General features: G+C 46.5%; 1 protein-coding gene across 2 annotated transcripts in view; it reads left to right on the top strand.

Annotated features, from left to right (window-relative positions):
• Positions 1–21,666, top strand: part of PJA2 (praja ring finger ubiquitin ligase 2) — a 206,792-nt gene that overhangs the window by 127,810 nt on the left and 57,316 nt on the right. For both annotated transcript variants that reach the window (XM_078675490.1, XM_078675491.1), the window contains exon 7: positions 13,928–14,042. In XM_078675490.1, the coding sequence (XP_078531616.1) occupies positions 13,928–14,042 (115 nt within the window). The remainder of the gene's footprint in view (positions 1–13,927; positions 14,043–21,666) is intronic.

The raw sequence follows: 21,666 nt of genomic DNA, 5'->3' as shown, positions 1-21,666 counted from the left end.
CTCTCAACCGAAAACATTATTTCTTGGTGGTTAAGAGTAATGTCTCACTGCCTCCTTTTAACTTTTTTGCTTCCTTATTTCATTTGAAGATTATAATTTACTTTGTGCGTTCTTACATCTTGCCGTAGTTGTCACGCAAATCTTATGGTCGATGAAGGAAAAGTACTTTATAGGTCCTGCAGTAGGGGTTGGGTGGGTTGGGGTAATTGGATTTGAGTGGATTGGATTTGAGTGGGGTAGTTTGGATTGGGATGATGTGGTTTGGAATGTGGTGGATTGAAGTGGGGCATATTGTTTTCGATTGGAGTGGGCTCATTCTTTTGGATTGGAGTGCGGTTCATTGCTTGTGGATTGGAGTGGGGCAGATAGTTTTGGATTGGAGCAGGGGCAGATAGCTTTGGATTGGAGTTGGGGCAGATAACTTTGGATTGGAGTAGGGGCAGATAGCTTTGGATTGGAGTAGGGGCAGATAGCTTTGGATTGGAGTAGGGGCAGATAGCTTTGGATTGGAGTAGGGGCAGATAGCTTTGGATTGGAGTTGGGGCAGATAGCTTTGGATTGGACTAGGGGCAGATAGCTTTGGATTGGAGTAGGGGCAGATAGCTTTGGATTGGAGTTGGGGCAGATAGCTTTGGATTGGAGTTGGGGCAGATAGCTTTGGATTGGAGTTGGGGCAGATAGCTTTGGATTGGAGTTGGGGCAGATAGCTTTGGATTGGAGTAGGGGCAGATAGCTTTGGATTGGAGTAGGGGCAGATAGCTTTGGATTGGAGTTGGGGCAGATAGCTTTGGATTGGAGTTGGGGCAGATAGCTTTGGATTGGAGTAGGGGCAGATAGCTTTGGATTGGAGTAGGGGCAGATAGCTTTGGATTGGAGTAGGGGCAGATAGCTTTGGATTGGAGTTGGGGCAGATAGCTTTGGATTGGAGTTGGGGCAGATAGCTTTGGATTGGAGTTGGGGCAGATAGCTTTGGATTGGAGTTGGGGCAGATAGCTTTGGATTGGAGTTGGGTGCAGATAGCTTTGGATTGGAGTTGGGGCAGATAGCTTTGGATTGGAGTTGGGTGCAGATAGCTTTGGATTGGAGTAGGGGCAGATAGCTTTGGATTGGAGTTGGGGCAGATAGCTTTGGATTGGAGATGGGGCAGATAGCTTTGGATTGGAGTTGGGGCAGATAGCTTTGGATTGGAGATGGGGCAGATAGCTTTGGATTGGAGAGGGCAGGTTGAAGTGGGTCTGAGAGACGTTTTGAAGGGCAGACGATTCAAATCTTCTGAGACTTAAAGTGCAAGGATTCCCAAAAATATTTGAAACAATAAATCCTAAACTGTGCGCTCCAGAAGTCAGGTATATGCTACTCTAAATGGCCAAGTTGATGATTGCCAATGATAGCAAGACATCATTTGTAACGAAGCCAGATGAGGTGTGAGAGTAGCTGGAGTTGGGTGACAGGATAAAGCAGGCAACATGAAGGAGAGACACACAGTTGATTGGGGGAGTAGACCTAAGATGTGACTATGCTGCAAGCCAGAAAACGAAAGAGGATGCGAAAGGCCAGTGATCCCTGGAAAACAGTCAAAGGATTTGGGATGCTGGACATGAAGGAGATACAAACACCACACACACCAGGTGTCTTGACACCACACAATTGTGATCATGGCCTCAATGAGGAACACCTGATGAAGACATGAGCAGTAGTGAACCTGGTAGGGTAGATGGCCAAGACAAGTAATATATCTGCTGGTAACTGAATCAAAAGGGCAGGTATTGCTACTGTGAAAAAAGCCAACGCTGATAGGCAAGGCTTGGACCATGTAGATAAGAGATCATAACTGGGGCACACACTCGACAGTTAAATGTTATAATTAGGGGATGGACAACAGATCGGTAGGAGGCTGGCTTAGGATATGGTGCACACTTATTTAAGTGAAGCACCTTGCACTAATCCAGACAACCCTTATGGTGATTTTAGTGGGCTTAGACAACCATAGGAAGCTTTCTAAGTGATAGCAGCTTTCAGCCTTCGTCCAGAAGGAGTGTTAAGCAGCTTGTTTTACCAGTTCTAATCATGTAGTGTAGGTTAAAGGAAAAATAATCACACAGTGCAGTTTTAAAAATAGGTCTATTTATTACACAACACTCACTAACACATTGGTATATCTCCTACCCGGTGATATCAACACACACATACAAGAATACTTCAATTGCAAGAAGCAAGCACAATACACAGTGGTCTCGTAGGGGAGACCAAACCCTATACTAAAGAAGTGGAATGCGAACTGCGACCAAAGTCCGGACTTGTACCAGGAGACTTGGAAGAGCGGAGGACACAAGGAATCACCCGCGATTAGTACACAGGAACCCCATGAAGGCTTTGTGCAGAGTGGAAAAACAGCCACATACTCAATACAAGTCAATGGGAAAGTCACGGATACAGTTTTGAAGAAGGACCCTTCCCAGTGGACCCTGAAGAAACCCTGTGGAAGACGGAAGGTTTGAGAGTCACCTCACCCGTGGATACCCCAGGAACCAGGATACCTACACCACGGAAGACTGGTGCATAGGTGTGAAGTGACATCAGAAACCCCCGTAGACTACAATGGATGACTTCAGGAAAGATGCCGCTTGCGAAGAAGGTGAAAGAGTCCGGTGGAATCCAAGGAGAAGAACCTGCAAGCAGAAGGGACAGTCTATGCCACTTCAAGGTGACCAGGAGGTACTGAAGAGCAATGACCACGATACACATTAGGTTTTGTTTCGGGGAGCAAAGAGATACCAGCCCACTGTGGCCATCAAAAAGACACTGGGAAAGGTAGACATGATGCAGGAACTGTGTGACTGGTGCCCAAAGGGCGAGAATGGGAGCACATAAGCCCACATGGGAATGCACACGTTGACGGCGATAGGGAGCAGAGGGCATATTAGAGGAATTGCCTGGTTTACAATGAAGACATGGAACGTTAGCAGGCTTGGGGATAACACCAAAAGAGAATTTGTAGCACATTATTTGAAAGGATTGGCCCCAATATTATCCTACTTCAGGAAACCCACTGGGTTGGACCAAATGTGCCTTCCTGGTGTGGCAGCAGTACAGGTCACTAGCTCATGCAGACTCTTATCAAGAAATCCAGTGGGCTTGCTATGCTGCTTAAACAAAACAGTCCCCCTTGAAGTGTCTAAGATGAAGGTAGATTGAACAGACCTACACAAATTTAGTGAGTATGTCCTACTGAATGTACAGAGGGTCACACTAGCAAAAAACAAAGCCCACTGCTTCTAGAAAAATCAGCGAACATACATGTGGGATTGGGAGACTTTAACAACGTAATCCCTATCACTGTGGACAAAACCTCATACCTCTTGTGATGTGTGCCTCCTGAATGCTTGGTATGATTGCCACCAAGACGATGGGCAATACTCCTTCTCATCTGGAGCCAAAGTTCATTTTGTGGGCTATATTATGTTTTGTTACCAGCTGTGAAAAACTGAAATATGCAAAGGGTGAAGTAGTCAGCCAGAGACCTATCTAACTACTCCTCACTCCTTTTGACCTTGAGGTCTATCATTCGACCAGGAGGTTAAATGTATTGGCATTGTGCGACAGAGGGGACCGGTCATCTGTAGTGCCTATGAGAAGCCTACAAGACCATGTGGATGAGGCAGTGGTTAGCACTAAGAAGTAGTTGGGATTGAACAAAATCACGAGAGAAGTAACGGTCTAAGAAAGGAACAGGGTGTTATGAAACTCTAAACTGCAATAGAAATAGGTCTACTTGAATTCAAATGTTTAGAGCACTATGGCTAGGCGAGAGAGTGCAAAAAAATAGTACATTCAAAGGAGACAATAAGAAACTGGTAATTAAGCAGGCCAGCCCCTGGCCTGGTTAAGAATATGGGATGAAGCATGTAGATAGGTTGGAGTTATAAAAGACAGAATAGGAGGGGAGATTGCTCAAGCCTTTCCTACTACCTGGATTTATTCGGCGCCTTTCCTACTACCTGGATTTATTCAGCGCAAGGGAGGACAGGTCAGTGGAGGAAAGGCACATTTTCCTTTAGGGCTGGATAGCCCTAGATTAACTGAGTACTGGCACTCTCCCATTAGAAATGCTTGTCCATTTAAAGCTCGGCTGGCACTGTCAAAAAGAGTATAGGCACATCCTGAAAGACTGAGGAGGTCATGCTACACACCCTGTAGGATAGAAGCCTGGAATATCTGAGGGCGCTGCTTCTACCAATGAACTTTCTTCTCTGTCCAGTGGCTCTTATTGGAGAAGTGCCAAGGTGCCAATCCAAGAAAACACATTGTTCACACTTAATATCAAGGGTCACCGCTGCCTAATAGTTTACATTTATGACTCCTACTCTAGTCTACGCCCAACAGAGAAGGGAATTGTCCGGACGGCAAAATAGTGCACCGCATGTAAATCTGAAAGAGCTTGAAGCCGCACAACTATAAAGGTAAGTTACTTGTTACTTCTCCAGCATTTGATCTTTCATAGATTTGTATGTTTGAATGATTCCCCATTGTCATGCCGGGCATCCCAGTTACTTTAAAATAGCAATAAACATAGTTAAAATGGTCATATGCGTAACAGTGTTGCACATGTAAATCTCATTCAGCAGCTCCCAAACTTAAGCCAGTCTGGTGAATGCACCAAGAGTGCAAGAGAGATACCCCAAATACTGGAGATGCCCCCTCCTCCGGGGATAATGTTCCGAGAAGTGCTGCTCCTGCATTTTTCACATGCATGGAAATATTTTAAGTCTCCTGGGGTATTCCCTAAAGAAGCACCTGTAAAGCAGTATCTGTTTAAGAAAATTAGTGCCCCTCTCTTGCAGTAGATACTCACCACTCTGACTCTTTGTTTGTAATATTGGCATATGGCCTGGGGTTTACCTTTTGCACCAAGGCAGTTATTTAAGAACAGAATCCTATCTGCTGTCGAGCCACCGTTGACCATCTCCTTGCCTGCATCATCAGGGGGCATCTCATCGACTGTCACCTCATCAGTTGTTGAATTGTCCACCACAGTTTGTCTCATCAACAGGTCCACTGTTACTTAGCAATCCAGAGCACTACACAAATAAAGTATTTTTGATTCGTCAATGTTGCTGATCCAATTTTAATTTGTTAAGCACTTCAAAACAGCACAAATTCATACAAAGTCCATATTTATTAAGTATTTATAAAGTATTGACAGCCAGAATACTGTTGAAACGCAGGTCAAAAGATGATGCACACAGCCGACACGTGTTTCGTCATGTTTTTTTTTTTTTTTTTAAACTCTTTATTCATGACTGGACCAGATATTACAGTTTGCATATCAATCTTTAACATACTGTCAGTCTTTTCCGTTTTCTGAAACGTAACTTTGGCGTAGAGCTCCATACATCAGTCCGTTCAGTACAGTTCATAAAATTCCGGATAACAAGTCCGATTATTGCATATAACATATCAATAGGATACTGTATTACCCAACCTTTCCCCGTTCCCCCCCCCCCCAACTCCCCCCACCCTGTTTCCGTCTTCTGGTCATTTTCAAGTACATCATCTAAAACACTCATCTGGCAGTTATCTGGCTGTATGAATAGATATTACAACTCATAGGCTTGGTCACCAGTTTGTCTAGGCTAGTCGGTCTTACATATTGCCCCTCTCCATAGCTGAAGTGTATTCAAGCATCCTCATCCCGGGGCAAGTCCGGATCCGCATCCTCTAGTTCCAGTAACATGCGGTCCCAGTCTTGTGCTACAGGGTATTTCCGGTGGCCCCTCTCCTCCTCCCTACGCAGTTCCACTGCCTCCGCCTTTCCCCATTTCAACATGTCGGATCTCCACACCCCTATATCCGGGGGTCTAAGGGACTTCCACCTCATAGTGAGGGTCCGGAGTGCTAACAAGAGAGCTAGGTCTATAAATTTCAATTGTGCCTTACAGGCCTTGGGTCTCTTCCTATTACCTATCAGGCAGGGTAAGACGCCCTCCGGGACCTGCACACCCGTTATAGTGTGAAGTGTGTGTCGGATCGTCTCCCAGTAGGTGCGCAGTCTCGGGCACGCCCACAGCCGTGTTTCGTCACGTTGACGACTTTTTCAAGGCTTGAAAGCAGTAAAAACCCTGTATAATCGTCTCCAAATGACGATTTCAGTGTCAACACTTCCCTTGTGTTAAAAGGGTAAACGAAGGGTCCAATCCTTTGAAGTCACAAGACTTGGATGGACTGGATATGAAATCTACTAAAGACCTCAGGTACGGTATCCAGTACTCACATACCTCTGTAATTGCACCACTCAGTTAGAGTGGGAAAGGTATAAACCGGCCTGGGCTGTTTTCGGCCCGATATCCAGAAATGAAACAGCTGTAGTGGCCCTGTAGGAAGTATCACAAGATTTTGTCCTAACAAATTAAGATTGGATCTGCAACATTGACGGAACAAAAATACTTACTTGTGTAGTGCTCTGGTTTGCTAAATGCTTGTATATATGCAGAAATTCTTTTTCCATATATGAATGTGCACTAGTATGATGGCACAGTGTTTTATTCATTTGAGCACACCATACTTAATCCTTTTTTCTACCTACCAAGAAATTTGACAGCGGGGATGGCAGTCTGTTATTACCACTGCCATCTTGTTCTTCCCTTAGGTCCACTGTTATCTACAGCCCCTTTCACCCATCATTATCGTAGGTTTTGGCTAATCCAGCGACACCTTGAATGCACTCCATGCCATCTGTCAAGCTTATTTACTAGTTAAATATCCTTTCATAAACAGATTTCCATCTGAGCAGTCTCCACTACCATCTCAACAACCTCTGCCACAGCAAACTATGCCACTCTGTTTACTTGCAGCCCCACGGGCTTTTGTCCCTCTCACTCTACATGGGTGGTCTCACTGTGAGCGAGCTTGAAGAGGAACCTAATGATATGAAATATAGACAACCAGATCCGTTGGAACCAGAAACTGTTGAGGACGATGAAGGTCAAACCACAAAAGACCATGAAGAGGTCCTTATAGCAGGTTGGCCACAAGAGACACCGGCTGCTTCTAACAACCTGCCGGATGATTTATCCAAGTTTCATGTGCTTCTGGAGAGAGCTGTGAAGAAGTTTGCTCAACTACCCAAAAAGTCCACCAAAACAATTCCTGTTCTTTGTTTTGTGAGAGGAGGTAAAACGTAGTTGAGCTGCTATTCTGTCTTTAGCTCCACATTTGGGGGGAAATATCACTCACCGGATACTGCTTCAGCCTTCAACAGAAATCATCCTTGCCCAAATTAATTTATTGCAGCAGCTGCCGTGTGAAAATCTTACAACATAATCATGCATCTCTCCACTTCTACAGATAGGGAAGAGATGCATATATTACCTTTTGAAAAAGTATTCGCTTCATGGCCGCAGTGCCTATCAAGGTGGCCAGTGCCCTCACCACCCTAAGCTATTGTGACTGACGGAGATGGTGTGACATTTCTACACTCCCAGGGTCTATTGCTGTCAGTCCAGAAGACAAATGAGACTTTGAGAGCCATAATAAGGGACAGAGTGAATACCTCAGTTGCTGTTATTGAGGCCGTCATGGATGTACTCAATGTGGCGTTCTATCAGCTAGCGAGAGCAGCAGTTCTCCCCCAACAATAGCTTAAAACGTGCTTGATTTCATGTAGACTGCAGGCAAAAATGCATTTGATTACCAGACTCTTTAGCAAGCAGCCAAATGATGCAGTTCAGAGTATCCAGTTTCATACTGACACTTGGGTTTTACAAGCCCTCTAGATTTTGATGCCCCAGGAGAGCACATTTGTACAGGTGAGGCTTCTCACAATACTTTCAATACTGTTGATTCTACAATGACTGTTGGGATTCCAGACAATAGCGACAAAAATACAAAAAGCTGTCGCAAAAAAAGCCCATCTTCGATCTTGAGATATTAATAAAGTGTCTGAAATCTCTATCTATATGGATACCTACTCTTCAGAAGGTCCTATTTTCTGCAGGAAGGGCGTTCCTGGTGTCCTTAGACCTCCAAAATGCTTACATTCATATCCCGGTCCATCAGAAACACAAGTAGTATTAAGATAGATACTACCTGAATGGACTGCACAATTAAGTCCCAGCCCTTCCATTTAGCCTTAAGCTAGCCTCAAAAATTTTCGCAAACCGCCTAGTACTGGTTGTAGCACACCTAAGCAAGATGAGCTGCCCAGTGTAGCCATATCGAGAACTGGATTATGTCCAGGCCAATAGCGAAAGAGAGAGTAGACTCCATGACCACGTTTGCCATTATTCTATTCCTATGAACGAGGCCCAATTATTCCTATGAACGAGGCCCAATCATCCCTGTCACCAGAAACTATCTGGACTTGCCTTGGAGCACAACTCAATCCTTCACAAGGGAGTACATTTCCTTCACCAGATGGAATGACCAAGCTGGTGGCTCTCGCCACAACTATTTCAACTCTAACCGTTTATGAAAGTGTCCCTTTATTGAATGGTTACCCATACTTTTTGCCTGACACATGATGAACGTTTGACGTGGTGTGCCCTGGGTCCCTGTCAATCACGTTCCCAGGGCTTGTTTTCTTTCCCAAAGCAGTACCTCTGTACTCACAATTGTCACATCTCTGGCCACAGGTAAGCCTCTTGTAAAAGGTACCATGGGTACCAAGGACACTGTGACCAGGGAAGCCCTCTAAGGGCTGCAGCACCTATTGTGCCACCCTTAGGAGCCCTGGACTTTAACACCCAAACACTGCCGTTGCAGGCCCCATGTTTTGGTGCAGAGAAAAGTGAAGAGTCGACATGGCACACATCCCTGTGTGTCATGCCTGCAACCCACGTCATTGGGGCCTAGGTAAGTCACCCTTCTAGCAGGGTGCACTAGCCCCAGGTGCGGGTAGAGTGGCATGAGCCCTGTACCCCAACAGTGTCTGATTCAATTCGTAGACATAGTAAGAGTAGTAAAGCCATAAAGAGTCTGTAGTCTGGGAGTTGGTCATTACAAACGCCACAGCTCCATAATGGCTTTACTAAAACCTGGGAAGTTTGGTAGCAAACTTCTCAGCACATTACAACACACTGATGTCAGTGTGGGATATAATGTAAGATTCACACAGATGGCATCTTAGAGATGCCCCCTGAAAAGCGATCAGACCTGGTATGGTTCCTGAATGACTGCCCGTCATTTGCCACCACCAGACAGGTTTCTGGACCCCTGGGTAGAAAGCCTCCGCTTTCTGGGTCCAGAAACGAAGCCCATCCTGTCATGCCTCCTCCTCCAGGATGGGTTGGGTCCACGAAAGGGGAAGTTTCAAAGGCCTGCCACCTTTCTGCGCTGACCTTGCCTTTCGCTGACCCAGCAACAAGCCCCCATTGGCTCTGACCCCCACTTGGGGCGGGAGAATCCGCGGGAAAAACAAGATAGGAGGAGGGGTGTGCCTGACTTTTGCTGACCCCGCCCCTCAGGTGGAGAAGGGGAAGTGAAGCACTCATCTCAGTCTCCTCCATCATGGAGATGAGGGAACCCATCCAATCAGGAAGAGGTTCCTATCCGCATCCCACAGGAGAGTGGTATAATAAGGGCTGTACTCACCCCAAGGAAGGGACCCATTGGTCCAGACCTGCACTGCCCTGTAAATGAATACAAACATGCACAAGATCCTGAGCTGGAAAAAGTTCAAATGAGTTCGAGATATCAAGTCCCAATATTTTAGGTGCTCCTCATTTTATTCTTCATGAAAAGATTTTTCTTTCATTCAATTGATAGAGTCCAATCTTCATATATTAACAAGAGAAAAACCACAACCACCGCCAACACGTGTTTCGTCTAGGTCGTTAAGACCACTAGACTTCGTCAGGGCAAAATTTATCAATTGCAAGCTTCCAATGGGTAAGCGTGGGCGTATTTGTTCAGGCAGAAAAATTATTAAGTTTCCAAATGTGAAGCGTCTAGCACAAGGCAATTATCCCGGGTAAAGGACAGTCAGTCCTGAAGTCATAAACACGTATCCATCCAATCCGAAGCTCCCAATAGATCCTCCGAGTACGGGGTCCAAGTTGAGGAAACAGTACGTTCCTTCGCGAGTCAATGCCCCTGAATTTAGTATTTAGGGGCGACCCTGAACCTTGCCTCCTCAGATTCGAGGAAGAAAGAAGAAACGAAGATCTGTGCTGACCCAGGAAGAAGAAGATACCTACTGCTTGACCCGAGCCCTACTGGCCTGTCCCTTCTCTGGCCTGCCTACAGTGAAGAAACCGACGTAGTCAGCAGCGCCCCATAGCCCATAGGACCTGCCCTGCTTTCACATTACAGACTCGGTCTCCTGTGAGCTCTGGGTTTGCTCAACAAAGACTCCAAGACCAGAACCGGGACCCAGGCGGCTCCGCGATTCTGCACAACTCTGTACCAGATGCCCACGGACTGAGTTCGAGTGGCCCAACACCACGAGGGGGTCTCCCCAGCGATCCTGACCTGGTGATCCCCGACCTCAAGCTTCAAGACTAAGCCTGCAGCCTGAACCTGAAGCGTCCCCCCGATCGCAACCACAGCTGGTAAGAAAACTCGATGCCAGAAGACACCCCTGCACGTGACGGCTACGGCCTTGGGTGGCCCAACCGACGGTGTTGGGCATCCCCCAAGAATGCAATGTACCTCTCCAGCCGGTGGTTGCCTTCAGGTAGTCTCCCTGCCCGAGCCTGCAGCCTCTTTGCCGACCCAGAGATCTCCTTTGAAATCCATAGGGTCCCCAACTTCTCATTGGCACACTGCACCTGGCCACCCCTGTGCCGCTGGTGGTGCAGCTGCTGTGCTGATTGTTGGCCCCTGCAGTGCTGACCCTAACTGCAGGAACTTTGCTCCCACACCCGAGTGGCCTGCTCATAAGCAGTCCCTGACCAAAGGTCCCCCTAGCCCCATTGGCTAATGTTGGGACTCTGCACCCGGCTGCCCCAGTACCTGCTGGTGGTGCAATTTGAGTGCCTCCTTAGACCGTAGGGAACCTTGGTTCTAACCCTCAAAACTCCCACTTTTAAGTTGTTTACTTACCTGAGAAATTGCACTTTTTCCCAATAGGAACCAATGTGATGTTTTGTTCCTGAACATGTTGCATTAAACTGAACTTTATATGAAAGGAAAAGTAACTAAACTGCAAACCTTAAATAGTCTTACTTACCTTGTATTGTGAGATTCCTGGTGTGGTATCTAGGTATGCCACCCCGAGTAGTCAATGTAATCCATAAGTAATCTAAAAGTATCCCTAAAGTAATTACTGTGTTATTTAAACTGTTGCGAAAGCCATTTCAAACCTGTAACAACTGCAAATTCAACCACAACTGCACTTCCTTGTAAAGTCTTGCATTTAATAGAATATTTTACTTACCTCTGCCAAGTCCTGCTTGGTTCTAAATATACCTTTTTTATACTTACTTAATTGGTCTGGATTCAGTCTCTGAGTATGTGCTATCAGTCTTGAGTGAGTTAATACTATAAACGCTTAACACACCCGCTGGGTAAGCCTAACTGCTCACACCGCCCACTCTACCACGAAGAGATGTTGGTACTTACCTAACTTAGCCTTTGCTTTACCTCTGGGGACTTCCTGGACTCTGTGCACACTATACCTTACTGTGGTCTATTATATACAGAGCCAGGATCAAGTCTGCAGCACCTGATAGTAATGACAAAAAATGCTTTGATGAAATGATGGGGCACACATATGCAGAAGGGATGACGCAAAGGAAATGGTCGGCGATCAAGGAGTGTTAAGACCTAAAGGTCCTCAATCTTTGAGCAATTTGTTTAATTCTTTAAGTGTTTCCTCCTTGCCTTCTGAATACCATGATACATATTGTAACAGTTAATACATCTTCAATGCATTGTATATTGAAGTAAGACCGAACAAATGCTTCACTCTCATCAGAAGACGCCCTGCGGCTGTGGGAATGCACGGTAAGCAACAATTATTAGCTAAAAACAGAAAACTTACTGTATCTGCAGGACAGCTGATCAGTGGCTTTCAGCAGGTCTTTCTCGAATTAGACCGAATGAGAGCTGCACTTTGACCAGTTGTTGCAGCTGTTCAAAGGCTGCGTTTATACCTCTGATCTGTTCATGACCAGAGATAAGTGCAATCTCTTCTTCAGCAGCCATTACCAATGGGGAACTTAGGAAGAAGCTTTTTTTTTTTTTTGATGAGCTGGTTCAACATCTTTGCATATGTTTTTCTGCCGTTTCTCCCGGTGCATAGTGTTCTCAGCAAAGCCAAGAAGGATCCATGCAAATTGATAGTGATCACTCCTAGCTGGCCAAAATCGTATCAGGACACTGATCGTCCGCATCTCTCAAATGCTTTTGCTGCTTTGCTGAAGATCCACCTGGAGCTTCTATATAGGCAAGGGGGACAACATCTTTATCATGACCTGAAGTCCTTACACCTCATGGCCTGGCTCCTAATGACCTAGAGTTTGGTCATCTGGTCAGGGACTGTAGGTTTTTAAAAAAATGTATTTTAAGCACTATACACTTTCAAAACATACAAGTCAAAATGGATAATATTCTGCATGCGGTGTGCTGGTGATACTCTAAATGAAATGGCAGTTTAGCCTCGTCATATATTGCCTTCTTTATTACATCTTGCCAGATCACTCCTCAAAGTCCATCTGGCTGCATTCGGCGAATAGATGTAATCCATATTTGTTTTATATGGGGAGTATAAAGCAATTTATGTAACTGTGTTTTCAAGTCTGCCATTCACTGAGAGAGCAACCAGAATCTTGGGACCTCAACACTGTTCTTGAATGCATTACAGCACATAATTTGAGCCTTTTCATTTAGCGGAGTTGAAGTTTCTCTCCTGTTCATGAAGAGTGAGTGAGATGCTTGCACTGTCAAGGAACCTCTCCCCCATTATTACTCAAAGGATTAGATGTTTTTGCGTCCATATTCTTTGTTAAGGCCCATCTACCTGCATAATCAGTGAGCCAGACATTTTCAGTTCCTTCTTTATGTCCCCCATTTCCAATGCCCAGAAGTCCCAGCACTCTCTGGATGTAGGCAGGTGCCTCTGATTCTTCTCGTCAAAGTAAAGATCTAAGATCAACTGACCAGATATTTGTGTCCATCTAGCCTGGAAGAGACTGTCGCCTCTCTAAACGAGAGCCGAGAAATGACTCTCAACACTATCCTGTTAGGTCGCAAAAAGAAAAGGTGAATGTGCCTCTAACAAGAAAAGTGATGGCGCACTCAATGAAAGGCATTTGTCAATGACTGCCTTGTGTATGCATGTCCGCCTCTGCACAACGTCTGCCCAGCTGCAACTGAAATAACATGCATACATTTATCAAGCACTAATGCCTCGCTACAGATGCAGTATCAGATTCTTCGGTTGGATAAGTAGGTCTTTGCAACCTTTTTAGATAAGTTGAGCCTGCATCGTAATGCATTGCAGGCTGTTAACTATTCTAATTCAAGCATGTGGATCTGTCAAAGATCCGGTGCTAGAGAAGAAACAAGTTACTTATCTGTATCATTAGTTTTCTAACTTTGGTATTGTTCATAGACTCACATGCCACCCACATTCCTTGCTCTATTAGAGGCCCACTGGTTGCTGCCGATCTTGTGGTTGGAAAATCTGAACTATGGTGACCTCTAGTGAAAGTGAAAGTGCTTGTGCAGTCAGCTGATTTGCTGAAGTTCTTTTGCTTTTCAGTAACATGAGTAAACTAATTAACAGACAATGTTGTTAGACCTCTGGCCATTGTAACAGTTGTTATTGCTATTTATACTATGAGGGATCCCCAGCCTGACAATGGGAGACAAGTCATGTAGGTTAATGTATGAAAGATACAATGCTAAAAAATTTAGCAATATTGAATAGTGAAACACAGATGTTGTATGTCGTTTTGTGTTGAACATTTTTATACCTTTTTTCCAGACTGCTCTGGCCCATTTAGAATCCCTGTCAGTTGATGTTGAACAAGCCCACCCTCCAGCCAGTAAAGAAAGCATTGATTGTCTCCCTCAGGTCATTATCACAGAGGACCACAATGGTAAGAGCAAAACAGATTTATAGTGAACAGATGTGCATAGAGTCCTTGTGTGTTTTCTTTTTTTCTTATATACTGGGTTATGGAGGTAACAAATTATAGGATAAAACATGGCTATAAAAGCTACATCTTCCTTTTACTCACAGTTTTTACCTGGTGTAATATATTGCTCCAATTAGTTGGTTCTTGCATGTGGAGCTTTAGTGAAAAGACCGATCTCACCTAGCAATTTTATTTGCTTTTGACATCAGAATTTCTGAAGTGCAGATAAAACAAATTTCACACCTTAAGAAGATTTAAGCAACCATTGATTATGATGGACGGAGCACTGAACCTTTTCAAATGCTCACCCCCAGCCACTATTAGATCTGGATTTAATCCATCATTGTTATTTAGCTCACTTCTCCACACCGGTACAGAGCCAGCCATATGCAAATCAGTCTTGACCCTTTTCCTCATGGGAACAGTCCAGCCCAAACTGCCAAGCCAGGTCTTCCCTGGATCTTAAACGAGCATCCTGGGATCAGATGTTCTACTCTTAACCAATCAGGCGATAGCACCCTCTAAAACACCCAATAAACACTGAGTCCCTTAGATTTTCTCGTCTTGTCTGGTGTGAAGGGAGTCTCCCTGAGCTCTACTCATTTTTCTACTTCCAGATCTTGACAAACTACTTCTACTTCTCCTACAGTGTCTGATACAGTGAAGAAAGCCCTTTTCAGACACTGTAAGACCAGCAAAAAGCAAAGGGTACACGTTGATGATCCGCATAAGGACTGTCTCTTCTGCCTCTACCCTCAACATATGGTACATGAGTGTAAAATGTGTTGCACTGTTTCCTCCAAAACCTTGAAGGACAGAGATGGGAGGCGTCTTCTGTGACTTCCGAAGTCAAAACTCAGAGATCATCTTCTGAGGAGGACAGTGATACATTGGAAGGGTCTCACAAAAGATCCTGATCCCAGGACCATGGGACCTCTAAAGAAAGCAGAAAGGTCCTTAAGACGTCCCACCTCACAAAATCTCTGAAAAAGGAGAAACCCAAACTAATCTCAGAGGCAGCATCATCAGCACCCAGTACTCCATCTGCAGGGGCTGGGGATCACCCACAAAAATCCTCTTTTTAACCGTTGATGCACAAAACTTACCTCAAAGCCTCATCAACAGCAATCTCGTTGACAACGTCCATCACCTCTGGTGGAGACCATCAAAGGTGAAAACGAAGATGACTTAATCCATTGACGCCGCGATTCCGTCAAGGAGAATTTCATTGTCGACGAAGACTCCGTTGACGACCGCATCGACATTACCATTGACGTTGACACAATTGTTGACCCTATCGACGACGACCCCATCGATTGGCAGTGTATCAATGACGCCAAATTCCTTAATTAAATTGAATGCTTTGCCCATGACCATTGGAAGGATCATGAAAATGTCCTTCTGACCTGAGGTTACCATCCCCAGCTAGGTTTAAGAGGAAGGTGAAATTCCAGAACCTCAGCCTCCCGTTGATAAAATGGACTATTATCTAGCCCCCACTCCACCAAATCCAGCAGACTCTCCTCCGGAGGACATGGAAGGCTTTCACAACGTAATACCCTGCACTGCCACAAGATTTCACCCATTGGTCTCAATCAAGACGTCCGACTTCTTTCTTTATGATTTCAAAGAGCAGTCAAGAAAATCAAGTCCGAGCCATCCCTATCATTGATTATATTTGGGGGGAAGATATAAAAATACTGAAAAGCCAGGCCCCGGTGGCAGCATACTGCCTCGTATTGATAAAAAATACAAGGTTCCAGAAGATTCTACCTCCTGCCTCACAGGACATCCCAAACAGGACTGAGTCATATCACAAGGTGTGCAATGCCGCTCTAAGAATCCTTTAACTCCTATATGTATGCCACCAGATAAAGAGAGCAGGTAGTTAGATAACATTGGTAAGAGGTTCTCCGCCAAGTCTGCCATCACAGTTTGTGTGGCCAATTCGCTAGTGGCCAAGCCTGGGCCACTTTGATAGGCAGATGTGCTCCGACATTGGGGACCTCATTGGCTTAGTGCCTGAAGATAGAAAATCGGAGGCAAGTAAAATACTACAAGAGGGTGAGCGCATGACAGCCGAATTCATAGACTGCGCAATGGACGTAGCATCCACTGGTTTTCATCAAATAGATGATGCAGAAGTCTTAAGGCGACAGGGCTGGCTAAAAGCAAACAAGTTCAGATCAGAAGTCCAGTCAAAAATTCTCAATATGGCCTACAATGGAGAGTCACTATTTGGGAAGCTCATAGATGATGCTTTATTGGGCATCGAAATAGACAGACACATCCAGATCACTTGGTTTGCTGTAATTCAGGAAAATGCCCTTTCAAGGTGCACGTTAAAGAGCGTTTTCAACCTATAGAGGAGGATACCAGTGCTCCCAACAGTATCGGCCCTTTCACTTTAAATACAGAGCTCCTTATCAACAGTAGCCATATCGTCCTCCACCCACGGCCACATATACGAAACAAGGACCACGATTGAAGAACTTCCCCCAGAGTTGTGGCACAGATCGTAAACCGTGACCTAAAATAGAGACCAGCTACTTCCACCTCCTCCAGTCCCGTGGGTGCAAACGTTACCAGTTCTCATCCAGGGGATACTCATCAATAGTCATAATCTATGAATAATCCCCGCCCATGTGCGGGATCCCGGAGCATATAGAAAATACATATAAATATATATGTATATATATATATGTGAAAACATATATTTGCAGCCTAAAACATTTCCTAACTGGCAAAATTGCCGCAAAATTACATAAATTAGCATACATACAGTAGTACTCTTCCAAACCCTAAGGAAGAAAGAGAGCAGAAAACATTTGTATACAACAATGCTTTATTGCCATAGGAAAAACCTGTAATTGCAGGCATTTGCCATTAGGCTGCAGTAGAGTAAAAAGCAAACAAAGAAAACTGACACCTTGCCTTTAAGGCATTAGAGTAGGGGTACCGTGCCTTTAAGACCTGAAGGCAACCCCCTGCTCCCATGATGCACCACAGGTGACAGTTGGGTCAGTTCTTTTTTCCGGCTCCTTCTGTGAGGAACCTGGAGCTTGAGCTCTTCAGTTTTCAACTGAAATTGTGTTTTTTGAGAGAATTTACTCTTAGATTTCGACATTTTGTGAATAAATAAGGCTTCTGATTTATTTTTCTGTGGTAACCCACAAGAATTTCCTGTCAGAATGCCTGCTCTGTTTCGGAAATGTCCTTCTTGTGACAAGAAGATGGCTCTGACTGATCCACATTCTGTGTGTATTGTGTGCCTTCCATCTACACACATTCCTGATCAGTGCCATCTCTGTAAAAAATTTAAAAGTCGGACTCTTCGCGACAGGGAGAAGATTCGACTTCATGCCATGCAGGAGATGGACAAAAGTCACCAGGTGGGTGCTTCCACAGTCCCTAGATCTTCTCCTACAAGCAAGCATGGCCAAAAACGGCGTCATTCCACTTCTCCTGTTCCCAGAAAGAGGAATGAAGGTCGAAGAACTCCGTCGAGGTCGCCGTTGAAAAGGCCCAGATCATCTTCACGACGTCGAAGATCTCCGCCGCAGTCAAGTAAGTCGGCGTCGAGGCGCCATACTTCGGGCTCGAAGTCCATGGCTGCTACTACATCTAAGTCTCCGTCGACGTCGAGGCTTCCGTCGACGTCGAGACACTCTCCGCCGCCCCGGAGGGGATCGGCGTCGAGAGCTAGGATGGCATCTAGGTCGCCGCTGACTAGCGGGCCGCCGTCGAGAGGGACTGCCAGATCCCATCCTTCGACGTCAAGGAGGTCGACGCCGAGGCGACGCCAGGAAAGGTCGCCATCGACGCGACGTCGAGGAAGGTCGTCGTCGACACGACGTCGAGAGTCGTCGTCGATACGACGTCATGGAGCATCTCCATCTGATCGACGTCGAGTGTGATCGACGTCGAAGTCTCCAGTTCGACGTCGAGGTTCTCATTTGAGTCCTGCTCGACGTGATCGATCGCCTTCGAGAGCATCAAGACACCGCTCGACGCCACTAGTCACCCAAACGTCTTCGACGTCGAGGCTTTCGCCGTCGAGGGATAAAGTGCCGGTGGTGGAGTCCCCTCGTTCTGAGACTTCAGGAGGCAAATCATCATCTCCTGGCTTGAACATCGTGCAGGTCTCTCCAGAATCTTCGCCCACAGCGGGCAGGTCACGCAGCTTGGTGTCTCAACATCCTCAAGGTGCTGTGTCTGGAGATCAGAGTAGTCCGGGCTCGGATTACTCCCGTACAAAAACTCCGGACCATCTAGATCTCCTCGGAGTCCCAGGATTTCACCCAGGCCAAGATCTCGAGCCAGATCACGTTCTCCAGTGCGGCCAAGAACACCTGTCAGACCAAGATCCTCCATCAAGACATCGCTCTAGGTCCAGGGACAGTCACATCAGGAATCGTGACAGGTCCCATAAGAGGCGGCGTACAAGATCCTCCACAAGGTCGTCTTCATCTAGGTCGTCTTACAGAGATTACTCTCCGACCTTCTCCTCTACGCCTCCTTCCCGAGTTTCTCCAATTGATGACCTCGCGACTTTCTCCGATGTTCTGGGCAGGGGAGCAAGAAAGCTGAATATTACGCTGCACACTCCAGTGGTTCCCACTTCTGTGATTTTTTATACCCTCCGTCATCGCACAGCGCCCAGGCCTCTACTGCCCCTGGTCCCCGGCCTCCTAGAACCGGCTATGGCTACTTTCCTCACACCAGCAGTGGTGGGATCTGTTCCATCTCGGATAGCCAAGAAGTACAAGGCCCCGGCAGAGGATCCCTTGTTCCTCAGGTCGGATCCTCCTGCGGATTCCATTATTGTGGCGGCTGCCATGAAGTCCCATGCAGGCTCTACTTCCTCTTCAGTACCACCTGAAAAAGATAGTAAACTTATGGACTCCTTTGGTAGGAAGGTATGCAACACCTCTTCTTCCTTTATGAAGGTGGCTAGCGCCTCTGCCTTGCTTGGAAGGTACGACAGGTCCCTTTGGGACTCCCTGACTCGCTTTACAGACAAGCTCCCCAAGGAAGATCGCCAAGATTTTCTGGAGACTATACAGGAGGAAGGCCTTGTAGCCAATCAAGTTATTAGCGCCGCAGTGGATGCCTCTGACCTTGCGGCCCATGGCTATTCAAGTGGTATTTGTTCCCGTCGTTCGGCCTGGCTCCGCCTGACAGGGCTCAAGCCAGACGCCCAGAAGAAGATTTTGAATTTGCCCTTCAATGGGAAATCTCTGTTTGGTCCACACGCGGACGACGAAATGTCCAAAATGAAAGCAGAAATGTACACCGTCAAGGCTGTGGGATTAGAAAAGCGCAAGGAGTTCAAGAAACGCTTTCGCCAAGGAGATAGGAGGTCTTTCCAACAGAGGGTTCAAACCCCTCAGTGGCAATCTCAGTCTCAGCAGAAGACGCAGTTCCAGCAGCGTCGTCCTGGCAGAGGAAGAGGTGGCAATAACAGACAGCAGCCTCCCTCAAAGCAACCGCCTAAGCCCTGAGCCATTGCTTCCTCCACGTCTGTTCGCCACTCCGGTGGGAGGGAATGTTTCTCATCATCTGACAGAGTGGGAATCCATTACAAAAGACAGATGGGTGCTGAATATTGTGCAGCATGGTTACTTGCTGAGGTTCAAATCTCCTCCTCCGCAAGTCCTCCTCCAATCGCGACATCTTCCACATTACAAGAGTCAATTGCTACAAGACGAAGTCTCCGTCCTTCTAGAGAAGATGGCCATAGAGGAGGTCCCCTCAATTCACAAAAATCAAGGAGTGTACTCCCGCTATTTCTTGGTTCAAAAACGAGGAACTGTCAAAGAATACAGGCCCATTCTAGATCTTCGAAGGCTAAACAAATTCATACGAAAAGAAAAGTTCTGTATGCTCGCCTTGCATCAGAACTTCCCACATCTTCATCAGGGAGACTGGATGTGTGCCATCGACTTGCAGGACGCCTACTTCCACATACCAGTGTCAGTCAAGCATCGGAAGTTCCTGAGGTTTCAGATCGGACGTCGTCACTACCAATATCGAGTGCTGCCGTTTGGCCTGAAATCTGCACCTCGGACATTCTCCAAGTGCTTGGCGGTGGTGGCTGCTTTTCTCCGCAAAAGAAAGATCTTCGTCTATCCATATCTAGACGATTGGCTGTTGAATAGCTCCACCCCGTCGCTACTTCAGAACCATCTGTCGTTCTGCCTCAAACTGATGGACTCGTTGGGTCTTCACGTCAATCTGAAAAAATCAGTTCTCAACCCTTCCCAGCGGATCCACTACCTGGGTGCTTCTCTGGACTCACTACAGGCAAGCGTGTGTCCTTCGGAGGAGAGGTTGTCATCTATGCTCCTGAAGGGTCGCCTTCTTCTGGACAATCAGGCCCCCACAGCCAGACAAGTGTCCTCTCTTCTGGGATCGATGGCTTCATGCATTTACATCGTGCCCAATGCTCGCCTTCACATGAGACCTCTACAACAAGCCCTCGAAGATCAGTGGTCTCAGAGATCGGATCAGTGGGAAGACCGGGTCTTGCTTCCTCAAGAAGCCAGGGACTCGATCAGATGGTGGTTGAAACGATCCAATCTTCTCCGAGGAGTGCCATTCCATCGTTCTCCTCCATCTCAGTCAATTGTCACGGATGCCTCCCTTCAAGGCTGGGGTGCTCACATGGGCGGACTCCAAGTTCAAGGCCTCTGGTCCGAGGTAGAGCAAGGCTACCGTATCAACTTCCTGGAGCTTCGAGCAGTTCATCTTGCTCTCAAGTCTCTTTATCCTTCTCTGCGCACCAACCACCTCCAGGTTCAGACGGACAACACGACAACTATGTTCTATCTGAACAAACAGGGAGGCACGGGGTCAAGAGTCTTGTCCCTGGAAGCACAAGCCATCTGGCATTGGCTCCTAGCAAGAGGCCTGTCCATAGTGGCAGTTCATCTACCAGGAATTCAAAACGTCCAAGCAGACTGCCTCAGCAGAATCTTCGTAGAAGCGCACGATTGGGTGCTCAACGAGGAAGTGGCTCAAGAGGTTTTTCGGGGTTGGGGCGTACCGGACGTAGACCTGTTCGCAGACGCGGCCAATACAAAATGCCCTGTCTTCGCGTCCAGGTTCCCTCAACAGGGATCACTGGGGAACGGTCTTTTGATCAGCTGGTCGCAGACATTACTCTACGCCTTTCCTCCCCTGCCTCTGATCCCGGCGGTGATCCAGAAGTTCTACAGGACCAACACCAGAATGATCCTGATAGCACCAGAGTGGCCACGCCAGTGGTGGTACCCCGATCTTCTTCAGATGTCGGAAGTTCCTCACCGGCGTCTACCATGCCGTCCAGACTTGTTGACCAAAGACCAGGAGAAGGTGTTTCACCCCAACCTTCCTTCCCTTCGCTTGACGGCATGGCTCCTGAGGTCATCCAGTATGGACATTTAGACCTCCCAGCAGACTGCATGACTATTCTTAAAGAATCAAAACGACCCTCCACTAGGAAGTCCTACGCTTTCAAGTGGAAGAGGTTCTTCTTATGGTGTCATGAGCACTCCCCTGACCCGGTACATGGCCAAGAGCAGGTGATTCTTCCATATCTATT

Source organism: Lissotriton helveticus, chromosome 2_1, assembly GCF_964261635.1.
Source record: "Lissotriton helveticus chromosome 2_1, aLisHel1.1, whole genome shotgun sequence".
Lineage (NCBI taxonomy): Eukaryota > Metazoa > Chordata > Amphibia > Caudata > Salamandridae > Lissotriton > Lissotriton helveticus.
The sequence above is the reverse complement of the archived record's forward strand: the minus strand, read 5'-3'. Positions and strand labels throughout refer to the sequence as shown.